At 41.1% G+C, this 25,879-nt stretch overlaps 1 protein-coding gene across 1 annotated transcript in view; it reads left to right on the top strand.

Annotated features, from left to right (window-relative positions):
* SLCO4A1 (solute carrier organic anion transporter family member 4A1) overlaps positions 1 to 25,879 on the top strand; it is a 73,221-nt gene that overhangs the window by 19,149 nt on the left and 28,193 nt on the right. Inside the window, exon 5 of the mRNA XM_083146795.1 lies at positions 17,438 to 17,559. Coding sequence (XP_083002921.1) covers positions 17,438 to 17,559 — 122 coding nt within the window. The remainder of the gene's footprint in view (positions 1 to 17,437; positions 17,560 to 25,879) is intronic.

The following is a 25,879-nucleotide window of genomic DNA, read 5'->3' as shown; positions in this document are numbered from 1 at the left end:
TGCACATTGCTATCAAAGAACACAGTGTGGGTGCAATTACTGTACGCCCCATGGGGCAGTAACTCCCAGCTATCTTAGAAATGTGATCTGTTATAGCCATAGATGTCCTATATCTGCTTATGTCAATGAGGAACACGGTTTACTAGATACGTACAATAAAGTCTCCTCCCAAGATGTATGTATCCCAGGCTGGTTCAAGCGGCAATCAAAGGCCTTTGAATAAAGCTGCCATGCAACGTAGGGAAACACGTCAGGTGCTTCACCACTTTGCCTAAGGATTGCCGCTTGAACCAGCCTGGGATACATGCATCTTGGGAGGAGACTTTATTGCATGAGGTAGACATTCTCTGTTTATAGGACTGCCATTTACCACACAACAACCTTTCACCTCCACATTTGTTATGAACGTATACGGCACTACCTTCTGCCCTCAGGCAAAATATGAACAAGTGGCCAACACAATATTTCTATCCTTTAGGCACCGCTAATTTTTTTTTTTTTTTTAATTGAGTCTTTATTTAAGATTTTTGCAATACAAAATAAAACAATTATTAAACCCCAACATTACATCACAAACATATAGTACATACATTACACATTGCATTCCATTGCATTTAGTTCTAAATCCAAGAACCATGGGGACCGAGGAGAAGGGTCACAGGGACGGGGAGGAGACTAACCGGGTGACCAGGAAGACATCGGGGGGATGTGAGATATGGATCAACCGTCAGGAGGAGTGTATAATAATTATATGGACTGGATAGCCCCACTTTACCCTGGGGTTTATTTATTATTATTTTTTTTTTTTTTTTATTCTTTTGCCCCTTCAAAAGTTACAAAAAATTTAAGCAAATAAATGTGCACCACTCTATTCAGTAATATGAACTCTGCGTGAAAAAGAAAAAAAAAATAAGTTTTTACCCAGCACCCCCCCTTAAAACTATGTTTATTTATTTATTTAATACTTTTTTTTTTTACTTTTTCCCCTCCTTTTATCCACCCCCTATTTAGTGATTACTTCTAGGAATGATATTTTATCCTCCTGTAAATTTATACCATTTTGTTTGGTGCCACTGGTGCCAAATAGTGTGAAATTTAGTTATTTCCCCCCTCGAGGCATAATAATATTTCTCGTGCTCATATAATGTGTTTACTAAATTTATCCATTCTATTAATACTGGGCCAGTTTTGGCCATCCAATAACGTGCAATTATCAATTTGGCCGAAGCCGTGAGATTTATTAGAAGAGAGCGCTGCTCTCTAGACATGTGTTCATCCTGCCAAATCCCTAGAATCATTTTTTTGGCCGTAAGAAAATCGCGTGGAGTCCCCATATCTACCAAGACCTGACGAATCCCCTCCCAAAATTGACCCACTAATTCACATGACCATATCAAATGCCAAAAGGTGGCCCCCGACTCCCCACACTTCGGACAACTATCAGAGGCTGCTCCTGCCATTTTCAGTATCCCTACCGGAGTTATATATGTCCTGTGTAGCACATTAAATTGAACCTGTTGAATGCGAATAGACTTTGTTGCCCACCTTGGCATTGCCAAAGCTTCCTGCCACTGTCTGTCTGTTAAGGAAGGAAGGTCGTGGACCCATTTTTGCCTAAGCTGTGGTAGACCCTCATCCTGTTCGTTTAGGAGCAGGAACTTATTGATTTTTGATATCCGTTTTTTTAGGGTCAGATTTTTCAAGAAAAGTTTTACCGGAGTATCCTGTATCCTTATCTCCCTCCCACTACCCCACTGTATTATGGCATTACGCAGCTGCAAATATCTGTAAAACATTGATCTAGGGAGTAAATACTCGCCTCTTAATTGATCAAAAGATTTCAAGTTGTTATTTTGGTACAGTTGGCCCAGGGTATTTACCCCATAATGGGACCATAGTTTGCCGCCTTGTTGTTTGTACACTTCCTGAGCTGTCGGCAACAGGAGAAACGAAGTGTCAGGGTCCACCCCTTCAAAATTACCCAATTTTTCAACCATTTTCCATGTTTTAATAGCCTGAATTACGATTCCTGGATATTTTTTCCGGACCTTGCCCAGCAGTAGTGTCTGGAGGGGAGTTATAAGGGGGTCAATACATTTTAACAGTCTGTATAAATCTGGTGTATATTCGTCTTCCTGTATCCAGGAGCTAAGATGCACCAATTGGGCCGCCATATAATACCTTTTGAAATTGGGTAAGGCTAAACCCCCCCTCTCTCGGCTTCTCCAGAGGGTGGTCAACTTAACCCTGGGTCGTTTGTTGCCCCATATAAATGAAGATATTGTACTATTGAGATTTCTAAAATACTCATCTTTTATAAATGTGGGGGACTGTTGTAGCAAATACAATATTTTTGGGAGAATAACCATTTTTATCAAGTTAACGCGACCCATCACTGTGAGGGGGAGTCTAGCCCATCTCCTACATTTCACTCTTACCTCCTGGATAGCAGGACAGATGTTATCCCCGAGATATCCTTCTGTTTTTCCCGTGACCACTACCCCCAGGTATTTGAACCCCTGAGTTTTTACTAGTGGATCATATATCTGCCCTGCCTCCCGTGGCTCCTTTCCCAGTGTTAGCAAATGGGATTTATTCCAGTTGACTGTCAATCCTGAGAAATTCCCAAATAAGTTGAGTTGTGCCACTACTATCGGTAGATCATGCACTGGATCCGCCAACCCGACCAATAGGTCGTCCGCATAGAGTGATACCAGATTATATCTGGTATCTCTTGCCGGATCCTGATTGAGTAGCCTAGACCTTAACAAGCAAGCGAGGGGTTCTATCGCCACCGCGAATATAAGAGGAGAGAGCGGGCAACCCTGCCGGGTTCCCCTATTTAGTAAGAAAAAAGATGAAGTATACCCGTTAATGGAAACTCTGGCCCTGGGGTTTTTATACAGTGCCTTTAGCCACCCTATAAACCCTGGTCCAAAACCGAAGGCTCTCAAGGTGCGCCACAAGTAGCTCCACTCGACCGAATCGAACGCTTTGTTCGCGTCGAATGAAGCTACTGCGGCGCTCAATCTCCTCGCATTCGTATGTTGGATATACGTAAATACCCGTCTAAGATTAATGAGGGTGGATTTTCCACTCATGAACCCAGATTGGTCATGGTGTATTATGCCTTGGGTTACACGACTAAGTCTATTCGCCAAAATCTTTGCGATTATCTTCGCGTCTGTTGAGATTAGCGAGATTGGGCGATATGAGTCGACTCTTGTCGGGTCTTTATCTTTTTTTGGTATAAAGATCATAGAGGCGTCCCCCATTGATGCCGGGAGTTCCCCTTCCCTCATAACCTCTTGACAAAGAGAAACTAATCTAGGAGCTATAATTTTGACATATTTTTGATAGACCTCGGCCGGCAAGCCGTCAAGGCCTGGTGCTTTTCCTATAGGCAAAGATTTAATTACGGTTTCGACTTCCTCAAGAACAATGGGCTTATCTAAGAACACCTTGGCCTCAACAGACAGACGAGGAAGCTCTATTTCATCCAGAAATTTCCCCAACTCCTCTCCTTCTGGGGACACCGTTGATTGATATACTTTTTCAAAATGGGCAACAAACTCCTCTGCTATTTTCGGGGTAGTGGTCAGTAACTCATCCTGCTCCGTCAGGATTTTAAATACAACATTCGAGGGTTTGTCAGTTTTAGATAAGTAGGCAAGTAATTTCCCCCCCTTATCGGCATTAGAATACCATTGATGGGATTGTATCTGGAGCCTTCGATAGTTGACCTCTTGTAGGTATTCCAACCAGGGTAAACAGGGGTTTTTGGGGGGTTCTGCACACACAGAAAGAATTGGTGCCCTCTATTGGACGGGCAATGAACCACTGAATGTTAATTCACAACAGTGGGGGTGCTATCCCAAACGGTTGGCATACAAGAACAAGAAAGAGAAAAAGTGTTTGTATGGATGCACTCCTTATGATTGATCAAGAATAATTTTTGGAGTTAAATTCCTTTTAAAAAAATATACATTTCTTCTAAAAATGGGGTGGCTCCTTTTATCTTTATTAATGTCTGAATGGATAAGGAGACAACCACATATAGCGAAATAAGAGGTTAAGAACACAAAATTTTTTCACATTTAAACAACATACAGTGTTACATAAGAAAGAAATTGGTGATTTTTAAAGATTTAAAAGTGTAGGTAGACACGACTGCTGGTGCTTAGTATTATGTCCTAAATTGGGGTAAATTCCCCATTAGGGTCCTTGTGTCTGTTTTATATCACTGAATCCTGTGTCAATAAAGATTGATTTACCACTTGTGTTGATTTTATTTCTTCAATTGGGCTTTCCTAGATAGATGGTATTTCCAAGGGTTCCCTCAAGACGGTTATGTTACCTCCTAACACACTCTAGAGGTACAAATATCTAGTGTGTATTTGTGTGGTTATTCTTTTAGGGGTGGATTCCCCACAATTCATTCTAATGCAGCTTATCACAATCCAGAATGGTTTTGCCACTCAAATCTCTAGAGTGGTTGTGGTATCTAGTATATATTATACTCCTGTAGGTAATTTTACTCAAGATAGAGGGATACCTTTATCTTAGGTACAGCTTATTGCATTACGGGGTAATTTTCCCATGCGGGTCCCGGAGCTGTGTTGGTAGTCAGTTAGGGGTGATTTCCCCATATATCACAGGTAAGGGTACCTAATATACGTTTCATATATAGATATTTTGGGGCAAATTCCCCTGATGGAACCTCTCAAATATGTTTAAAGTAAATTAGGGGTGAATTCCCCATCTATCATAGGTGAGAGTATCTGGTGTGTGTTCCACACTGTGAAGATATACAGGTATTATAGAACGAATTCCTCTAAAGTATTCCCTCAGATGTAGTATATGAAAATTAGGGGTAAATTCCCCAATAAGATCTTCAGAATAGTATTTACCACAGGGACCTCTATATGAGATCTCGTTTGAGGGGTGTAGATTATGTTTAATCAGGGGTGTATTCCCCACAGGTAGAGTCTCTTGGGATTCTTTTACAAATTTTTTTCCTCTGGGGGGATAGGTTATGTAAATTCCCAGGGAATCGTTTCTAGGATAGCCCAATCTTTATTTTATTGGGGGGTGTGCATTCCCATTTATATTTGTGGCAATCAATTGGGATATAATATATTTTTCCTTTTTTATTGGCAATCAATATTCGAACAGGTATGCAGTGTTTTTTACAGAATAATATCAATTCAATTGCCACTTTATGTGGTTCCAGAGTTCTTATGTGTAGCTGGAGCAGTATATTGCAACTTATTTCTCTTTGTCAATAGAGATACAAATTATATATAAATGTTGCAGTCTAATTGACCGGTTTGTGAGACCAGACACTAATTTGCTTCTATAGTACTGGTTGCCTTCTATAGATATTTGGCACCATCTACTGGCGAAGTGCAGGATATACTATGTATACTAGAACACCATCTATAATAGGTATAGTGCTATACTGCTGCACAATTTGTCAGAGGTGTATAAATACCCAGACCGCTGCGCGGTCTTGCTACTGATAGCTGCTACACAATATCTGGATAAGGATTCACAAGGACGCTAAACATATTATAATTGTACAAAATACATTTTGAATTAAGCACCACACAGTCTGCCTAACGCTACACGCACAGAACACGTGTTTCGCTAATGAGCTTCTTCAAGCTGGCCATTAGATTGGTTCCACGCATGTATATTTATTGGTATCACTCAGCCAATGACGGTATTCGTTTTCGTCACGTGGGGCGGCTGCACCAATCATATGGTGTAGTCACTTCCGCCCTTTCATTCATTGTGCCCTCATCGGCGCAGTTGCGTCACCAACGTGGTGCCTGCGTCGTACCACGTGATGTGTCACCTGCTATTCCGCAGCCAATCACCCACTGAGTCTTCCGAACCCGGAAGTATCTTCTAGTGATGATCGCCCTGCGCTATGTATATTCTAAGGATTTGCGTACAGAAAGTGTGTTTATCCATTTGTAAACTTAGATTCTTGCGGTCATTTCTCTGTATGTAAGAGAGTTTTTAGTATAGTGTGTCTGTACTCAGTTGGATACGTCTGACTGATCGTTACTGTGTATATCGATCTACTTATTATCCTCCATGCTTGTTACCTTAAGTCAAACCCCTTCCTCTGTATAAGATATAATCTTCTTAAGACCATATCCTGGGATCTGTGTTTACTATCTACTGCTGAATCCGTTGCCATGACAAAGCGTTACCTCATTTCATATTATTACAAGTCCGGTATCTTTGGGATAGATGCTGATTAAGGTGAATAAGTGCATGTACCATTATTATAGTGTGTGTGTTTAGAATTACATCTAAATGTGAAGGGATCATGTAATTGTGTACATATTTTGATGAAATATGTTAAAAAAAATTTTTATATATGATTTATTGGGGAATATATAATATGGTGTTATTTGAAAAAAATAAGTATACAGGGTGTGTTCTGTGAAAAACTGGGGAAAAAAACTGTGAATTAAATAAACTCGTGCCAAACTGGCACGAGTTTATTTAATTCACAGTTTTTTTCCCCAGTTTTTCACAGAACACACCCTGTATACTTATTTTTTTCAAATAACACCATATTATATATTCCCCAATAAATCATATATAAAATTTTTTTTTAACATATTTCATCAAAATATGTACACAATTACATGATCCCTTCACATTTAGATGTAATTCTAAACACACACACTATAATAATGGTACATGCACTTATTCACCTTAATCAGCATCTATCCCAAAGATACCGGACTTGTAATAATATGAAATGAGGTAACGCTTTGTCATGGCAACGGATTCAGCAGTAGATAGTAAACACAGATCCCAGGATATGGTCTTAAGAAGATTATATCTTATACAGAGGAAGGGGTTTGACTTAAGGTAACAAGCATGGAGGATAATAAGTAGATCGATATACACAGTAACGATCAGTCAGACGTATCCAACTGAGTACAGACACACTATACTAAAAACTCTCTTACATACAGAGAAATGACCGCAAGAATCTAAGTTTACAAATGGATAAACACACTTTCTGTACGCAAATCCTTAGAATATACATAGCGCAGGGCGATCATCACTAGAAGATACTTCCGGGTTCGGAAGACTCAGTGGGTGATTGGCTGCGGAATAGCAGGTGACACATCACGTGGTACGACGCAGGCACCACGTTGGTGACGCAACTGCGCCGATGAGGGCACAATGAATGAAAGGGCGGAAGTGACTACACCATATGATTGGTGCAGCCGCCCCACGTGACGAAAACGAATACCGTCATTGGCTGAGTGATACCAATAAATATACATGCGTGGAACCAATCTAATGGCCAGCTTGAAGAAGCTCATTAGCGAAACACGTGTTCTGTGCGTGTAGCGTTAGGCAGACTGTGTGGTGCTTAATTCAAAATGTATTTTGTACAATTATAATATGTTTAGCGTCCTTGTGAATCCTTATCCAGATATTGTGTAGCAGCTATCAGTAGCAAGACCGCGCAGCGGTCTGGGTATTTATACACCTCTGACAAATTGTGCAGCAGTATAGCACTATACCTATTATAGATGGTGTTCTAGTATACATAGTATATCCTGCACTTCGCCAGTAGATGGTGCCAAATATCTATAGAAGGCAACCAGTACTATAGAAGCAAATTAGTGTCTGGTCTCACAAACCGGTCAATTAGACTGCAACATTTATATATAATTTGTATCTCTATTGACAAAGAGAAATAAGTTGCAATATACTGCTCCAGCTACACATAAGAACTCTGGAACCACATAAAGTGGCAATTGAATTGATATTATTCTGTAAAAAACACTGCATACCTGTTCGAATATTGATTGCCAATAAAAAAGGAAAAATATATTATATCCCAATTGATTGCCACAAATATAAATGGGAATGCACACCCCCCAATAAAATAAAGATTGGGCTATCCTAGAAACGATTCCCTGGGAATTTACATAACCTATCCCCCCAGAGGAAAAAAATTTGTAAAAGAATCCCAAGAGACTCTACCTGTGGGGAATACACCCCTGATTAAACATAATCTACACCCCTCAAACGAGATCTCATATAGAGGTCCCTGTGGTAAATACTATTCTGAAGATCTTATTGGGGAATTTACCCCTAATTTTCATATACTACATCTGAGGGAATACTTTAGAGGAATTCGTTCTATAATACCTGTATATCTTCACAGTGTGGAACACACACCAGATACTCTCACCTATGATAGATGGGGAATTCACCCCTAATTTACTTTAAACATATTTGAGAGGTTCCATCAGGGGAATTTGCCCCAAAATATCTATATATGAAACGTATATTAGGTACCCTTACCTGTGATATATGGGGAAATCACCCCTAACTGACTACCAACACAGCTCCGGGACCCGCATGGGAAAATTACCCCGTAATGCAATAAGCTGTACCTAAGATAAAGGTATCCCTCTATCTTGAGTAAAATTACCTACAGGAGTATAATATATACTAGATACCACAACCACTCTAGAGATTTGAGTGGCAAAACCATTCTGGATTGTGATAAGCTGCATTAGAATGAATTGTGGGGAATCCACCCCTAAAAGAATAACCACACAAATACACACTAGATATTTGTACCTCTAGAGTGTGTTAGGAGGTAACATAACCGTCTTGAGGGAACCCTTGGAAATACCATCTATCTAGGAAAGCCCAATTGAAGAAATAAAATCAACACAAGTGGTAAATCAATCTTTATTGACACAGGATTCAGTGATATAAAACAGACACAAGGACCCTAATGGGGAATTTACCCCAATTTAGGACATAATACTAAGCACCAGCAGTCGTGTCTACCTACACTTTTAAATCTTTAAAAATCACCAATTTCTTTCTTATGTAACACTGTATGTTGTTTAAATGTGAAAAAATTTTGTGTTCTTAACCTCTTATTTCGCTATATGTGGTTGTCTCCTTATCCATTCAGACATTAATAAAGATAAAAGGAGCCACCCCATTTTTAGAAGAAATGTATATTTTTTGAAAAGGAATTTAACTCCAAAAATTATTCTTGATCAATCATAAGGAGTGCATCCATACAAACACTTTTTCTCTTTCTTGTTCAGGTATTCCAACCATTTAGCCTGCATTTTTTGCCATTCCTGTTTATCTATATCTGCCTTGCTTAAAAGATATGCGCTTTCTAATTCTAGGGTATGCTCCTCCATCTTGCGTGCCTTTGCCCGGTGACACCCTTTTAGGAATGCAATTTTTTTAATAAGAATACCTCGGAAAAAAGCCTTAAAAGTATCCCATATACACGAACTGGCTGCTGACCCCTCATTTACTTCAAAGAAGGCCACAATCTCTTGCTCAATCTCCTCGTTGTTAATCTGTGACAGCCAATATGGCTGTAACTTCCAATACCTATACCCTTTTATCTCTGCTAGATCTAACTGCATTATTAATGGAGAGTGATCGGAAATGCCCCTAGCCTTATAGTCTATTTGGGTGACTCTATTAATTAGCGTTTCTGAGACAAAAGCCATGTCTATTCTTGAAAATGCACCATACGATGCAGAATAACACGAGAACTGGGTGAGGATCGGATGTCTTAAACGCCACGGGTCTATCCAACCGATACCCTCCAAAAATTCAGCAAACCCCCTCCCTCCCCTCTGGGTTTCTGTGATACCCGTAGAGCATCGATCTAGTTTAGGGGAAAGGACATTATTGAAATCTCCTAGGCATATAAGGTGGTTTGCAGGGTATAAAAGGGAAAATTCCACTGCGGCCCTCAGGACGTCGTATGAGAAGGGGGGGGGATATATACATTTAGAAGTGTTATGTCTACTTGATTGATACAACAGTCAACAAAAATGTATCTGCCCCCTGGGTCAATCTTTGTATTACGTCCTTCAAATACTACTGTCTTCTTGACCAGAATTGAGACCCCTCTAGCAAGAGATGTAAAAGGGGCATGCAGGAGTGTACTTAACCATGGCCTTTTCAAGGCTGCGAGTCTATCCCCATGCAAGTGGGTTTCTTGTAGGCAAAAAATGTCCGCATCCAACGTTTTACAGTGGTTTAGGACCAGCGATCTCTTGACTTTGTCATTAAGTCCTCTGACATTCCATGATAGGAATTTAACCATATCCCTTTAGTTTAAACCCTTTTCCTTTGATATTCTTTTCGTTGCCACCTTTCTCTTCCCCTCCCTCCAGCCCTCCCGCCTCGCCCTTACCACCCCGATCCTCCACACCCTCCTCCAGCGACCCTCCCATGTTGGAAATTTTGGTTTGCAATGCGCACACATACCACAACAATGTATTACCCAATAGCCCCACCTCCCATCTCCCCACCCCCTCCCTGTACTACCCGGAACACCTGGCGTACCTATTTCCCCCCTTGTGCCCTGCTTCCCCAAGGGCTATATAAAAATGGCCACCAATAGCGTGGCCGGCTCTCCCTTTGTAACCAAGGATATATCTCATGTATATTAGAAGCCCCTCCCTCCCCCCATGCACAAATCGTCGCAACTCAGTACATCTTTGAGCATTAATACTACTTATTGACACTTGTCCAAGCTCGACCAAAGCCGACCCTTGAATATCTTAAGACATACTAAAGAAGATAAACTGAAACAAACCGCAATATTACCAAGAATACATAAACCTGTATACTACCGGACTGCTCCCCTACTGGAGCTACTTTCTAGCTATTACCTGCTTTTCACAAAAAAAAAAAAAAAAAAGTGTCCCTTAATACATAGCTCGCTAATAATGCAAATCGAAACAGCGGACCACTTAACTGTATAGTGGCCAAGTGTTTTAAGTCCAGGATAAGTCCCGTCCAACCGCTAAGCAATCACTCCTGGGACAACAGAGTTTTGTATACCAGACTGCTCCACAAATGGAGCCACTTTCATGCTGTTACCTACTTTTCGCATAGAAGAGAGAAAAAAAAAAAAAAACAGAGAAAAACAGGTAAAAAGTATCAGGAGAGAAAAAAAAAAGAATATCACTTAATGCGTGCTCACTTATAGTGCAAGCCAGTAGCACAGCTATTCTCAGAGCAGTGGACCGCTTGACTGTGAAGTGGCCAACTGTTTGAGTCCAGGATAAGTCCCATCCAGCCACTTAGCAACCTCTCCTGGGGAAAAAAAGAATTTTGTAATCCCATTTACTTCGACCCTCAGTTTGGAGGGATACAACATAGAGTAGTTCAGTTCTAGCTCTCTTAACCGTGATTTTACCTCCCTGAATTTCGATCTCTCTCGCTGTATTTCAAGTGGGAAATCTGGGAAAGCGGAAACCTTTTTCCCGCTATGGCCAAAATCGATTTTATTCCTTATCAGGCGGAGTACAGAATCCCGATCTCTGTAATTAAGGAATCTAGCGATGAATGTACGAGGGGGGCCCCCTGGAGGATTCGGTCGCGCCGGCACCCGATGGGCCCTTTCTACCGTGAACTGTTGGGAAAATGACTCTCTGCCAAAGGCCTGTATCAACCAGTCCTCCAAGAACTTTTCTGGGTGGCTCCCTTCTACACGTTCTTCCAGGTTTATGAACCTAATATTGTTCCGACGGAGTCTCCCCTCGAAATCCGACATTTTAGCACGCATATCGGACAGTTGGCCTGACATCGTTCTTACTTGTGCCTGAATCGGGGTAACCGCATCTTCCACGGAAGAAACCCTATTTTCTACTTCCGTAACTCTTTCCCTAATTTTCTGAGCGTCACTCCGCAGTAACGTTAGGTCCGACTGGATTTTATTAATTTGGTCAGACAAGCGGGATTCACATGTATTTACCGCTTCTAACACCTGCTGAAGGGTTACCTCCGTGGGTCGCGGTTCATTGTGCCCCTTCGAGGGAGTGGTTTGGGGGGTGATGGGCTGTGAATTGGCTGAAGTGTTGCCCTGTGTTCTTGCAAACTTCTCTAGACGGGCTGCAGCGGCAGTCTGCCCAGTCTTGCCCATTATCCTTACTGAAGCCCTTACTGTTGCCAGCTGTTCCACTATGATTGTTGATAGAAAGGAAAGGTAGAGCTCAAAGCAAAATTCACCAGGCACCGTTACCCCTTTCTAGGCAGGCCAGACTGAGTCGATTTAGGCAAAGTCTTATACCCTCAGTTTGACACCTTTTTCACTGCCCCTGACCCCGGGTGGGCATATGCTGCTATGGCCTGTGTTTTTCGGCTGAGTTCTTACAGACTTTAATATATTTTTGCCCGGTACCTTTTTATGAAGCCTGCTGGTAACACTGCTCCTCTCTCTGCTGGATACACGTTTACAGCTGCTCGCCTGGAGCATGCAGGGTCAGGATCTGGGAAGGAAGAACTGTTGATGGGGAGCCTGGTGCTTTCTTTAAACGGCTGCCTCAGTTGTCCACAAGCGTCCTTTTATTGTAGGCCACACTGAACCAGGATTCCAGCTGGTGGACTTTGTGCTAAGTCTTGAGCGTGGCGTCCCCGTGCAGGTGTATTTATATGGGACTTCTCTCTGTGTCTCCTCTCCCGGGTCTCGCCGCTCTCACTCTGCGTTACTGCCGCTGTGATCCTTGTACACAAGCTAGGACCGGCTTGCTCTCGGGGAGTGTGACGCTGGGGCCTCAGCCGGCTTGTTATGGCACTTTCGCCGGGTGTCACCGCTGCGCTGTGCTCGCCCGCCTCTGGTATCCGCTTGTTTTATCGGCGACGGACGGAAGCCGCGGTGTGAGCCTGACGCGTCACTCACCCGCGTCGCCTCTCACTCCCGGCGTGCGCTCCGTCTGACGCCCTTCTCCTCTGTATCCGGGGCACAGCACGGGACCGGCCACCCGACCCCGCAAGGTAACGATCAGCTAGCTCTGGCGGGTTTGCTTCAGGGAATCTTTCTAGATATTACCGATGCATGGGGGGATTGTGGAGCACATTAGCACGGGAGAGCCGACACCTTCCTCCCGCTCTCACTCACACGCCGCCGTGGCCACGCCCCCCCGGTGGACCAGGCACCGCTAATTTAATGCTTGTATCAATGTGCTGAATTGTTTTTATATATTTTTATGCTTTATTAAAAATTGTGTATATGTATTAAAAATATACTATACTGCCTCTGGCTCAAGGATCTTATGTTTACTCTGTACACTCTGGATGTATATTCATCCTCTGTAACAACAGTAAATACAGACTACTGTTGCTATAGTTATTGAGGACAGCTGTGAATATATTTTGAATATAGTCCAACATGGTAATACTGTGTTTGCATCGCATGCATTTACAGTATTTCTCTGTTTATGCATCCGGGAATTGTACTCACCTCTACAACTGCTGATTGGCACTTTGTTGCTTATCTGCTTTTAGACAACTGATTTTCCAAAAGTCTGTGTAAGTAACAGTGTTATTACCACAGCCTAAGAGCTTATCCCACATTATATACATTACTGCCATTTCGCTGCTCAACTGCTCATGTTTTCTTAATGCTTATAGATCAAGTTACTATGCTGCAGTGTATTAATATTCATTCATAGCTTAGTGTCATTAGTAATATGGACTCCTTACCATCTACAAAGTGAATATTACAAAAGTACAATGACAGCAGTAAGGATCCATATGGCACACCACTAATACCTCTAGCCCAGTCTTAATATGTTTAATTTAAAATGACCCTCTGTTCCTATGCTTCAACTATTTGTCACCCATGTGCTCCACCCATGTACCACTTCAGTATTGAATTCTTACAAAAGCTAATATTTCAGTTGCATTCCCTCTGCATAAAAACTAATCTAAAAAATAATCTGAATTCTTTTTTTTTGTTAGAATCCATGTAATTTACCAATGATTGCAATTAGAATAAATTAGTTATAATTCCCTTTTTCTGATTATGTTATCACATCTGCTTGTGGCACTGCACCATTTGCAGCAGTGATACACCAATTGCTGCTAAAGGTATCCAATCCATAAGTCGACAGTATCTAGGTCGACAGAGAATAGTTGAAACAGGCAAAACTATGACATGACAATAGTCGACACATGAAAAAGTCGAGTGACTTGATTTTTTTAAAATTATTATATATATATTTTTTTACTTTTTTACTTTACCATGCAGATGGCCTCCATTTTGTAACGGTAAAGCGGTAGTAAGGTACCTTGCCTGAAGCATGACAAAGCATGGTAAACTAATTTGGGGTCCATGTGATGAAATCGAAATTTTTTATCTGAAACATATCAACCTTTTCACCTATCCATGGACACCTTGACCTTTTGCTAGTGTCGACCTTTTCTCTATGTTGACATTATCCATGTTGACCCTTTATACTTAATCGCTGCTATCACAGGTCTTTTAGCACAATTAGGTTGATGCCAACTAGGTCAAGTACTTGTAAATTCATACCACCAAACTAGATTAATGGAAGTGGGGGGGCTATTCAAGAGGGATTTCACTATTCAATCCCGGTCATTTTTGTCAGGATAATGGCCGCCAGCTCTTTGAGAAGTCTGAATCTGCATTTGCGGAAAAAGCCTCTAAAATCACGAATTAGTGGCCATTTCCGAAAAAAAAGAAGTGGATTTGCGTATCCAATTGCTTTCTGCAAATTGGAAATAAATGAAAAACTTTGAATAGATGGAATGCGAATTCCGTCCATTCTCCGGAAAAAAAAAAGGCAGCTATTTGGCTGTTTTTGCCATGTATCGAATCACTGAATAACCTTCATATGTCTGGAGACTGTGCAGACCATTCCTTGATTTGAAGGTAGTTCTGGCATGACCTGGAGATGTGTATTGGATCATTAGCTTACAGTAAGATGAATCCTTGACCAACGTCAACCAGGCGTGTGTGACAGGTTATTACATGCACTGCAAATGCCAGTTGAAGTTGCTTTATCAGGGTCCAGCAGAAGGGTCCATGACTATCATGCTGCCTCCTTCTTTGACAGTTTGGGGGAAATTTACTAAGATGTGAAATACACTTCACAGGTCATGTTGCTATGGGCAACCAATCAGATCCTGTCTACTATCTCCTAGAGTGTGAAAAAGAAATAAGAAGTAGCTTCTGATTGGTTGCCCATAGCAACATGACCTGTGAAGTGTATTTCACATCTTAGTAAATTTCCCCCTTTGTGTCTAAAATGTTATGTAGGGTACACATCAGAACGACCATGATCCTGCGGCAATCGTGAAAAATTTCCTTGAAATCGCGCAATGGATTGGAGTACACCATCTGCACATAATCTGCACACAATCTGTACCCGATCAAAGGTATTTGATGAATCTTTAGTGCATCAGGAAAAATTTTCAAAGCAACCCAACAATCGGCGGGGACGCGCATCAGATTGAAATCGTATTGAAAGCATGCACAATTATGTTTTTTTTTTTTTTACATACAATTGGTCGAAAGACGCATGGAAATTGGGGGAATTGAGCCCAAATCGTTCTGGTTTGTACCCAGCATTAGTTTACCAAGTAAAGTCTTTTAGTTTATCACACAGGGTTTTTGTATGCAGTTGAGTAGAAGGTTGGTTCCTTAGGGTGTGGTGTATTAACTAAGCGCCATCTTGTAAAAACGATCACAATCACTATTTAAAATTCAAAAGGGCGATGAGTTTACTGTCAAACATGGGGTTAGCAATAATGCTTCACCTACTTGATTACATACAAAAACCTTGTTTAATGAACCAAAGATTCAGAGGTCCATGTCACTGAAATCTACAGTACATTACTTTTCAGATTTTATTTAGCCTCAACATTTATTTTCTTCTAGCGGTTATCTGATTACCTTTGCAGCATTTCAGGATATAAACTGCACCAGAATGGCTTACATGTTCCAAGTCAGGACACGCAGTATACACTTTAACATTCCTTTCATTTTTCTGTCCCTTCTAATATAAATAATTTAAATACTAATTAAAACGTACCTGGTCTTTGTGTGACTACATATTTTTCTTTTCTTTGATTCTGGAGCAGTGATTTTATTGTCTGCTACTGGAAATATCCTGCTGGAAATTCTAGTCCTGAACTGACATTCCCAGTATCAGCCAGTTGGTATGTTTACTGGGGTGTATCAGCTCTAGACTAATCATCATGACTAGAGAAAGGATTATATGCAACATAAAATGCTTGAAATATGCATGCAAATATGCATGAAAAATACTTAAAATATGCATGAAAAGTGTTAAAATATGCTACATTAAATAATAAAAAAAAGTATTTTTAACTTATTTATTTAAAAATCAGCATAAAATTAGTTGCAAATAAACCTCAAAAATAGGCCCACAGCATCTGCAGATGTCTAGTGCTATACACAGGATTTTTTTTACTTCCTGGCTGCTACAGCAGACTACAGCGTCCAAAGCTCTTCTTGCATCAACTACATGGACCCTCATCTCCAGCACCGATGGATCAAATGTCAACATAACGTGTGAGGGCGGCGCAGTGGAAGGCTTCCTCCCTGCGCCGCATACTCACTGTGACACGGCATTTCCTACGCGCCGCGTGATGTCACAACCCTACAATAGTCCCAGGCCAGGGGCAGGCAAAGGTTCAGGAGCTTCGTAATGGCATCCGCCCCGACTGACTTTTATCAACATGGATTGGCCGCCTAGAGCAGTGCCAATAGAGTACATCCAAGGTTCCCTACACTGTGCACATATTGCCCCAGCCTGCACACTCTACCTCTACCTGGCCAGCAGCAGCAGGGCAAAGTAGTGCTGTGACTCGTGGGTGGAAAGGGGGCAGGGCCTAAAATATGCCCCATGACTAGATTTTAGGTAAAATATGCAATAACCAGTGAGAATGGACAAAATATGCAAATGCATATAATCCTGTCTCTAATCATGACATGTTTTATAATTCCAGCACATTAAGATTCATACTGGTTCTTGAAGATGTATACCAGATGGTATTACTACTCATATACTGCACTAACAGCAAGTTACTATACGGGAATATAATTCAATATTGAAAGCATTATGTAGAGGTGGGCTTATATTACCTAAAAAAAAACACAGCGGTATATAGTACCTTAAATCAAATGCAGGAAAAAAACAGTGGTATATGAGCCAAAATATTCTATGATAAAATAATATACTGTACTGTATGTGCTTAATTTATGTCAGGAGATTTGACTTGACAGAAGTAGTAAAATACAGTTCCCGATACAATATATACTATATAGTACTGTAAAAGTGTCATATACTTGTCATAATCACATTATTAGGAACACAATAAGGAAAATACAAACAAGGTGCTATACCTGTAGCTCCCACCAACCAATCTGATTTCATCTTTTAGCAATCACTAATGGAAGCAACTACATCATTGGAGTGAGTTACAATGCATTGTCTGTTTGCCCGCTAGAGTTTAGACTTTGTTGATATGCTAGGTAAATTTGGACCCAGCCTCAGTAAACACAGTAAACCAATGTATGGTTTATCTATATTACTGTACACATGTTTTATTGCAGGACTGATCTTACACCTGAAAATCCGCTCTGGGTTGGTGCTTGGTGGATTGGATTCCTCGCTGCGGGAGCAGCTGCTTTCATCATTTCCTTCCCGATACTGGGATATCCACAGCAGCTGCCAGGTACAGTTATTAATCAAGAATACAATAAGGTTTTATGTTGTTCTGATTATCTGTCTCCACCCTATGTAAACAGACTTTAAAACTGTCTTACCTGACAATAGCTGCGAAGTGAAAACCTCCATCTCAGCAGATTCACTAATAGTGGATGGATAGCAACAATTAAGTTGTGACCAGTTGTAATAGACATTTCTCCATGGGAGTAGTGTGGATGCTCTAGGTTTTTCTTTGAAGCAGTAATGCCTTTACTAATTACTTAAATATTACTATTACTATATTACTATTACCTTACTAATGTCTATTAGTAAGGTGTTAGAGCTATGGAGCAAATAGATTTATATAGTTTACAGTATGTGCAGGATAAATACTGGCTGCTTTTAGCCCCCACATGTTCGACAGCTTTATATTTACACTACAATTTAGATTTCAGTTTGAACACACCCCACCCAAATCTAACTCTCTGCTCGTGTTAAGGGCCCCATACACCTGCGATCACAATTAATTGCTTCTCTGATCCAGTGATTTTTTTCCCCAGATAAATTGTTTCTCCAATCTATTTGACTTGCCCACACACTACAGATTTGTTTCAGTGATCGGCAGATTTTTTCCATCAAAAGATTGCATGTTCATATCTGGAAAGTGCCCATACATCACCTCAATCGATTGGCATTTCAGCTGTCACTTGTTTTCATAATTTAAATAGAAGAAGACGAGTTGTGAACGCCAACACATATAAAAAAGAACTGCAGATAATACCAGATTATTAAACATGTTTAAAAATCTGATTCAGCAATCGATTGGCGATCCCGATAAATTTTTGATCGGGATCACCAAAAGTGGGAGCCCACACATTAAAGATTAATTGTGACAATCATCTCCAGAACGGAGGATTGTCACAATTAATTGCTGATGTATGGGGCCCATTACATGAGCCCCACCTGCAGTGCACATGGTTTTTCCCATTTTGAGAACAAATTTGCTTTGTGATCAAGTCTGAATTACTCTGAGTGCCTTAATCACCAAATAATATGTCAACTGTTCCTTACAACTACACTCAATAATGATTTTACTCAGTCTACTGATTTTCCCAACTCTCCTTTCAGCTAAACACATCACCCTTCATTTGACCTCCAATGTCTTTCACTTTTACTTTTATACAGCACAATGAAGTTTAACAGTAAAGAATGTGCTCTTGGCAAACCCTCAATGACTATCCTATTAACTAGTTGTTACTGTATAAAGACGTTTTCTCTTCCCCACCACCCACATTATCATATTCTCAAAAATACAATGCTGTTAATCATTTGCAAAGGCAGCGAGAAATGCACATGTAACAAAGGAGGTGGAAATGCCGTTATAGCAAGGCACTCAGGGGAAGATCACCATGAACAAAAAATCAAATGTGCGTGTTTGGAAAGGCTGCTTAACACATAACTTTACAAACTTTAACAAACACATGTTATGGTGTGTACACACTAGTACAATCTGCATAAGATCCAGATGCGATTACAATTTAGACTATCTGCATACAATTTACACTATCTGCATTCAATTTAGACTATATAGTGCAGATCTGCACTATATAGACAGGGCAGCCAAGACTTTCTGGTTAAGATATGGGAGCGCGCATCTTGAACGCATCTGGATCGCTTGGAATAAAACCCATACAATCTGCATGAGATCCAGATAAGATTTTGACTATATAGTCAAAATCTTATCTGGATCTTATGCAGATTGTATCAGTGTGTACACAGCATTAGACAGCTTTATATTTACACAGCAATTTAGATTTCAGTTTGAACACACCCCACCCAAATCTAACTCTCTGCACATGTTACATCTGCCCCACCTGCAGTGCACATGGTTTTTCCCATTTTGAGAACAAATTTGCCTTGTGATCAAGTCTGAATCACACTTGATTTTTCCCCAATTGCGTCCTATTTATGCTTTGCTAAGAATTATCTTACCCCATGCATGTACCATTTAGTAGATGACCTCCAGCGGCGTAACTATAAATTTTGCTTCCCCCAGCTAAAAAAGTTTCTGAGCGCACCCCCCCCCCCCCCAATTTACAGTGAGAAGATAAACGCTCCAGCAGTGTTTGATTTTTGCCTATATTTGGAAAGATTAAGAATACCTAACAAAATTGTGTATAAACTGCAAACTGCACTGTGACTACTTATAAAGAAATATATATATGATAGTTATTGTACATTAAGGCCTGATGAAAGTGTGGCTGATTAAACACTGGGCACTGAAACATTTCTGTACTGAAGCTACCGTGTGCTGATTTATTAGAAGACCCTTGAGTGCTGCTCATATAGGGAAAATGTGTATGTATATATATATATATATATATATATATATATATATATATATAGTAGACCTTGAGGTGGCACTCCTAAGGGCTTAAGGTTGGTACGTATGGTGATGGTGGTCAGAGGACTGGGGTGCCTTCCTTAAGCAGATACAACTCTGCTGCATATAATCTCCCGAAGGCGGCACTCGCTAGGAATAACTCAAACCAGACTGTGGATTTCTTTGGACCGACGTTTCAAGGCCGTCTGGCACCTTGATAAAAAGGCCAGACGGCCTTGAAACGTCGGTCCAAAGAAATCCACAGTCTGGTTTGAGTTATTCCTAGGGAGTGCCGCCTTCGGGAGATATATACACACACACATATATACATACATACATACATACATACATACATACACACACACACACACACATAGGGCATACTTCCCAACATGACCCTCTCCAGGAGGGACACAATGCTCCGTTTCTGGACTTTCTTGTAAATGTATGATTGCCATAACCTGTTTTAAACAGGTTTGATTGGTAACAAAGGTGTTTCTACACAGGTGATGGTAAACCTAAAGGGAACTCCAGGAATACAGTATTCTGTCCCTCCTGGACAGGGTCATGTTTCTCACCAAAGACACACAGCCTGTTCTCCCTACACACAGGACCATTATACTACATATTTCACACACGGCCACACTCTTTGTTCCCCCAGTTCATTCTTACACACACACACACACATGACATTACCTACTGGTACACACGATGTCCGTAGGAGCCAATCATAAGAAGGGGCAGCAGGGACAGCCACACTCAGAACGCCCAGGCCAAAGACACCTAATCACGGATCCCCGTGATCACTCCCCTTTTTAAAAAACACAAAAAACCCATATCCTGGATTCAATATTTTAAATGAGTGCATCCCCACACTCCAGTGAGCAGACCCCGGCACCTTGCACCCCCGTCCCCCCCCTCGAATTAGAAGCAACCAGCAAATCTACATTCTCACCTCCACAGGACACAGTAGTGGCAGGCACACTGCACCCTCCACTGGTCCCCACTGTGGCTCTTTAAAGAGAAACTCTGTGCTGCCGCAGTCTTGGCTGCAGCTGTGAGGAGACTCCTGCAGTTCTCACTCCGCCTGGTCAACCCAGAGGTATGGCCTCCATGGAAGACTGAGAGGGGTGGGTGGAGCTTCTCAGGGAACGGAAAGCAGACAGAGGGAATTGATTTCAGACTACTGTCACTGACTGCATGTTAGCTCAGCCAGCAGCGCCCACCACAGACCCTGCTGGCACTGCGGGGTCTGCCACACGCTAGCTACGCCACTAATGACCTTCATTAATGAAACTAGTGAGCTATTGGCAAGGAAATCTATGTCTATTTTGAGAATCGGCCAGAGGAGATTTGGTCATGTTAGTCCCCTTTGCTGCGTGTTAGGATGGGCCACCTATGAGTTTGTAGCTGTGTTCTTAAATCCTGGCACATACTTTGCTGTTTCACTCTAATAGCTAATGGCAGAGATGTATATTAGCTACTTGTGTCAATGCCAGACTAGTTTTTTTTTTGCACCAAAAATAGAATGTACCTCTTTACAATGTTACGCTCACACAGTTCAATTGCCATTATGGTGTTAAAAAGTTTAAAGAACAGCAATCCTTGTTTTTCCATCTCTGTCCATGTCCTTGCACTCTCCAGACAAGGGCGTAACTTCCATAGGTGCAAGGGCTGCAGCTGCTATGGAGCCCTGGATTGAAGGGGGGCCATCTTTACTGTATAAGTTGTATGTGTTATATACATTTATCACCATTAGTAGTTAGTACTGTACATAGGGGCCCTTACAAACATTTGGTATGTGGCCTCCAAATATCTTATTATGCCTCTTCCTCACAATAAACTATAAAACCTTAAAAGACTGTTAATCTGGGATCCCGATAATCCATCTAGAGCAGGGGGTTCCCAATCTTTTTCTAATCACGACACCCTAGAGTATCAGAACTTTTCCAAGGCACCCCTAGGCCCCAAAAAATATATATCAAATGAAGTTGATTGTGTTTATATGTGCTTCTTAGGTTCAGTTATGTGGTAAAGGGCATGATTTGGTTCTGATTGTACACATTTTATGATTGGCAGCCACCAGCACTGTTTTTGTCCAGAAATAATTAATCAGAAATAATTTGAATTGGTCCTGGACGACCAACCCGAGGCACCCCTGAAAGTGTTCCGAGGCACCCCAGGGAGCCTAGGCACACAGTTTGGGAACCACTGATCTAGAGCCTGACCATCAATAGATCAACGCCAAAAAGTCCACATGCACAGGGTTGGCATTGACAAAAGATCCACACTCGCAAAATATCGACATGACAATGGTCAACACATAGAAGGTTCACATAAGTTTGTCATTATTTTTTACATTTTTATTTTACTTTTTAAAATGTTACCATTAACGTGGACTCCAACATGGGTCGAACCAGCTTAGTTGTTCGTTATAAATGATTGCTGCTTTAAAAATTGAAGCTGAGGATAAAATAACTTTTATGTTTAATGAATGAGTTTGCTGAGTGCCCAATTCAGAGGTAAAATACAAAATATAGGGGAAAAACTGGATTCAAGATATCTGGATACGGTGCCCCTATTTAAGTTGCTTTGCCAAGCTGCAACAATTACATGGGGTGTCACTCCCTTTAAAGGTTTCACAAAATATATACAAGATAGTTGTGCTAACAAAAGGTAAATACAGGTAATGTGATTATTGGTTGTATTTATTAAATAATTACACTTAAAATAATTAAGAATTGAGAAATTGCTACATGCTATAGCACAAGTTTTATGGAAATTTTGGAATATTACCTCAGTTCCTGTAGTGTCCTTCTCTTTTTGGGCCCAAAAAGTGTGGTACGTCCTGGTATTATTGAGGTTACCGTCCCTCAATTTACTTTCCCCATTGGAATTAGGGAAGATGGCATTCCTCCACAATATTGTGATGGTCAATGGAGAGTTCGAAGTTGGGGAGCGCACAGAATCCTTTTAGAGGTACATTAAGGAGGTGGCATTCCTCCACAATAGCGTCAGTGTAGCCTGAATGGGATCCTCTTGGTACTGTTGTGGGTAACTTGAACCAATTAGCCGGACTGCAGTTGTAACTTGGAGAAGGTACCCGGAATTATGGTATCTGGGGGGATATAGAGTAGTAGAATTTTCCTGTGTCCCAGTGACTGACGCGTTTCGACACTCCAGCTGTTTTTTCAAGGTGGTTTGCTTGATACAAGATTTGGGTATATATGCCCTTAGTGATTAAAACATAGAGCACACCTGTTCATACCCAATTAACTTTAAATATTCACAAAACATATTTATAGACATATTGATAGAAATAGGAGACAGACCTAAAGATAACAGGATATTTATATTAAAGAAATGATTTATTGGGGCATGGCTTGGACTAGCTAGGAGACGGTCGTGTGCCCCAGCTCTCCCACCATAAATCCTGAAATATATCCTTTTTGGACATCTCCGGGACACCTACGGGACAGCCACAGCGCTGGTGTTATTTCCCCTGCGTCTTATGCACTGATATCAGGCCTCCCCTACATACTTGTCCAAGGTTAGCGGCCTCTGTGGTGGGATCCCTCAGCGTGCTGTCGGCTGTGCGGCGCTGGGTGTGGACGCGGGGTATCGCCTTCGGGTGCCCGTTGCTCCGCTGCTGTCTCCTCGGCGTGGCTGGCGACCTGCGGTGTGCTGGTCTGCCTTCTCCGGAGTGATCCTGCGGCATCTGAGGGAGGAAGAATCTCCGGGGGTCTGGTGTGCCGGCGGCCATCTTGGACGGTGACTGCTTCAGTGCTCCTGTGCAGTGAGTCTATCCTGCTATACGCGAACATTACTGATCTTTCTGGTGGTCCCATCTAAACCTCACTACAGTCTGCCATATATCTGATTCTAGCTGTCTCCTCTAGTTTGCTGGCTGCTATCCTAACAGGGGGATTGGAATCTACGTTATACTGATCCTCCATCCTGTGCTGGGCGACATGGTCATGGCTGATTCACTGCAGAAGATCCTACTGGCTATTTATGATTCTACTGAAAGGCTCCTAGAAAGGTTTGACCTATCTCCTTAAGGCTCCTGAGGCTGCATAGAGTGTTGACAAGGCTATTTTGGCAGTTCCATAAAACCAGGTAGCTAAGTGCTCCATGAAGGTATTATCTCCTGATGCTGCAGCTTTTCTCACATTCTATGCTGGGTATCCCTGTCATTTGGATCTGGGCACATCAATGCCTAGCCACAATAGCGAGACTGTGTGTCATCCTATACAGGCACCTTATCCTGACGATACAGATTCTCCCATGCCTGTATCTGTGGCTGCCTATATTGGGGACTTCGTACAAAGATCCGGTGCTTTTGATGTGGCCTTCCTCATGTCTCATCTTTTGACAACCGGCACTACGGACATGGCTATATCACCGGTTCAAGTAACTTTCTGTTACTTTATACCAAGATCATATCCTGGTACTGTGGACCCGCTCATTCTACACTCATTTTCTAATGAGGTCAGTACACACCATCGATTATCCGTGGAGTGCTAAACCCTTTGATGAACTTTGGCCAGACTGAGATTCCACCTTGATTTACCTTAGACAATGTCTAGGATGTTACTGTTGTTGACTGTCATTTACAAATTATATATGCTGTTATATGCATATTCTGGTTTGTCATTCTGTACTATGGGAGGTCTACTGCTTTTACAAAGGTTTTCTAAATCCGGTTCTTGTGGGAGGGATGGATGCGGCCTAGCTTTAAGCCATTGGTATTTTGCCTCATATTCTATTTGGTCAGGGAGGGAGGGGTAAGACATAGTATTTAGTTAGTGTAGTTATGGGGATAGGGGTGAGCTGGTTTCCGGGATCCAAGTATGCCTAAATTGGGGTCAGGTTATACTGGGTGGGGGGTTCTGGGATAGGGTTGTTTTTGGCATTATTTTTATTATATATATATATATATATATATATATATATATATATATATATATATATATATATATATTAGCTGGATTTATGGTATTTATTTCAATACTGCTTGGTACTACAGTTAATTTTGGAATATAAAGTGCTTTTTACCATATGTGAGGGCATTGTCCACGTGTGTTTATAAGTAATATTTTACTTTATATTTTTTACTACCCTTGTGTGTTAGTGCCCGAATGGTGCCTTTGGGTACTAGTGTGCTACAAAACTATTCGTTGATATGCTGTGATTTTTGCGACTGTTTCGATAACCTTTTTCCCTGCTCTTGCTACGCATGCTCTGACATGCTATGCAGTCGATTGTATTGGTCCAGCTACCTACTTTACTTATATGTTTGGGGTCGCTAAAATGTTATTATGTATATGCAAAAATGTCAATAAAATTATTGAATTAAAAAAAAAAAGAAATTATTTCTTAATATATCAAAAAACTGTGTATTTGTTTATCATCACTGGCCAGCATTTCCGGTTTGCGCACTTCCGGTAACCTAAATAATACCAGGACAGACCACACTTTTTTTTATCAAAAAGAGAAGGACACTACAGGAACTGAGGTGATAACCCAAAATTTCCTTAAAATTGTGCTATAGGATGCAGCAATTTCTCAATTCTTAATTATTTTATATATTATTTTTTGTCAAAAAAGCTTATTTTTAAGTCTAATTAAAAATAATTAGTATAAGTATTTTGTTGTACAAAAATACTGTACTGGTTAGTAGAATTTATTTTTGCAATTTAGTCACATTCAATTAAATCGACCCAAAACTGCACAAAGAAAATTGGGTTATTCCTATCCAGCCTGGTCAAAATGTGACTTAACTAGATCAGATGTGATCAGGCGGAATAAAAACACTGGTTGATGATAATCCTCATTGGCATTTGTTAGGTCAAGCATGACGTAAGGGCTACGTAGTAATCTGATTATTTGGTGATCAGGTTTAACAATGAATCAGCACATGTGTGCCCACTATAAGAAACTTTGGGTGACATTCTATGGGGTG

The sequence above is a fragment of the Crinia signifera genome, chromosome 6 (assembly GCF_055691185.1).
Source record: "Crinia signifera chromosome 6, ASM5569118v1, whole genome shotgun sequence".
Taxonomy (NCBI): domain Eukaryota; kingdom Metazoa; phylum Chordata; class Amphibia; order Anura; family Myobatrachidae; genus Crinia; species Crinia signifera.
This window is presented reverse-complemented; position numbering and strand designations above follow the sequence as displayed.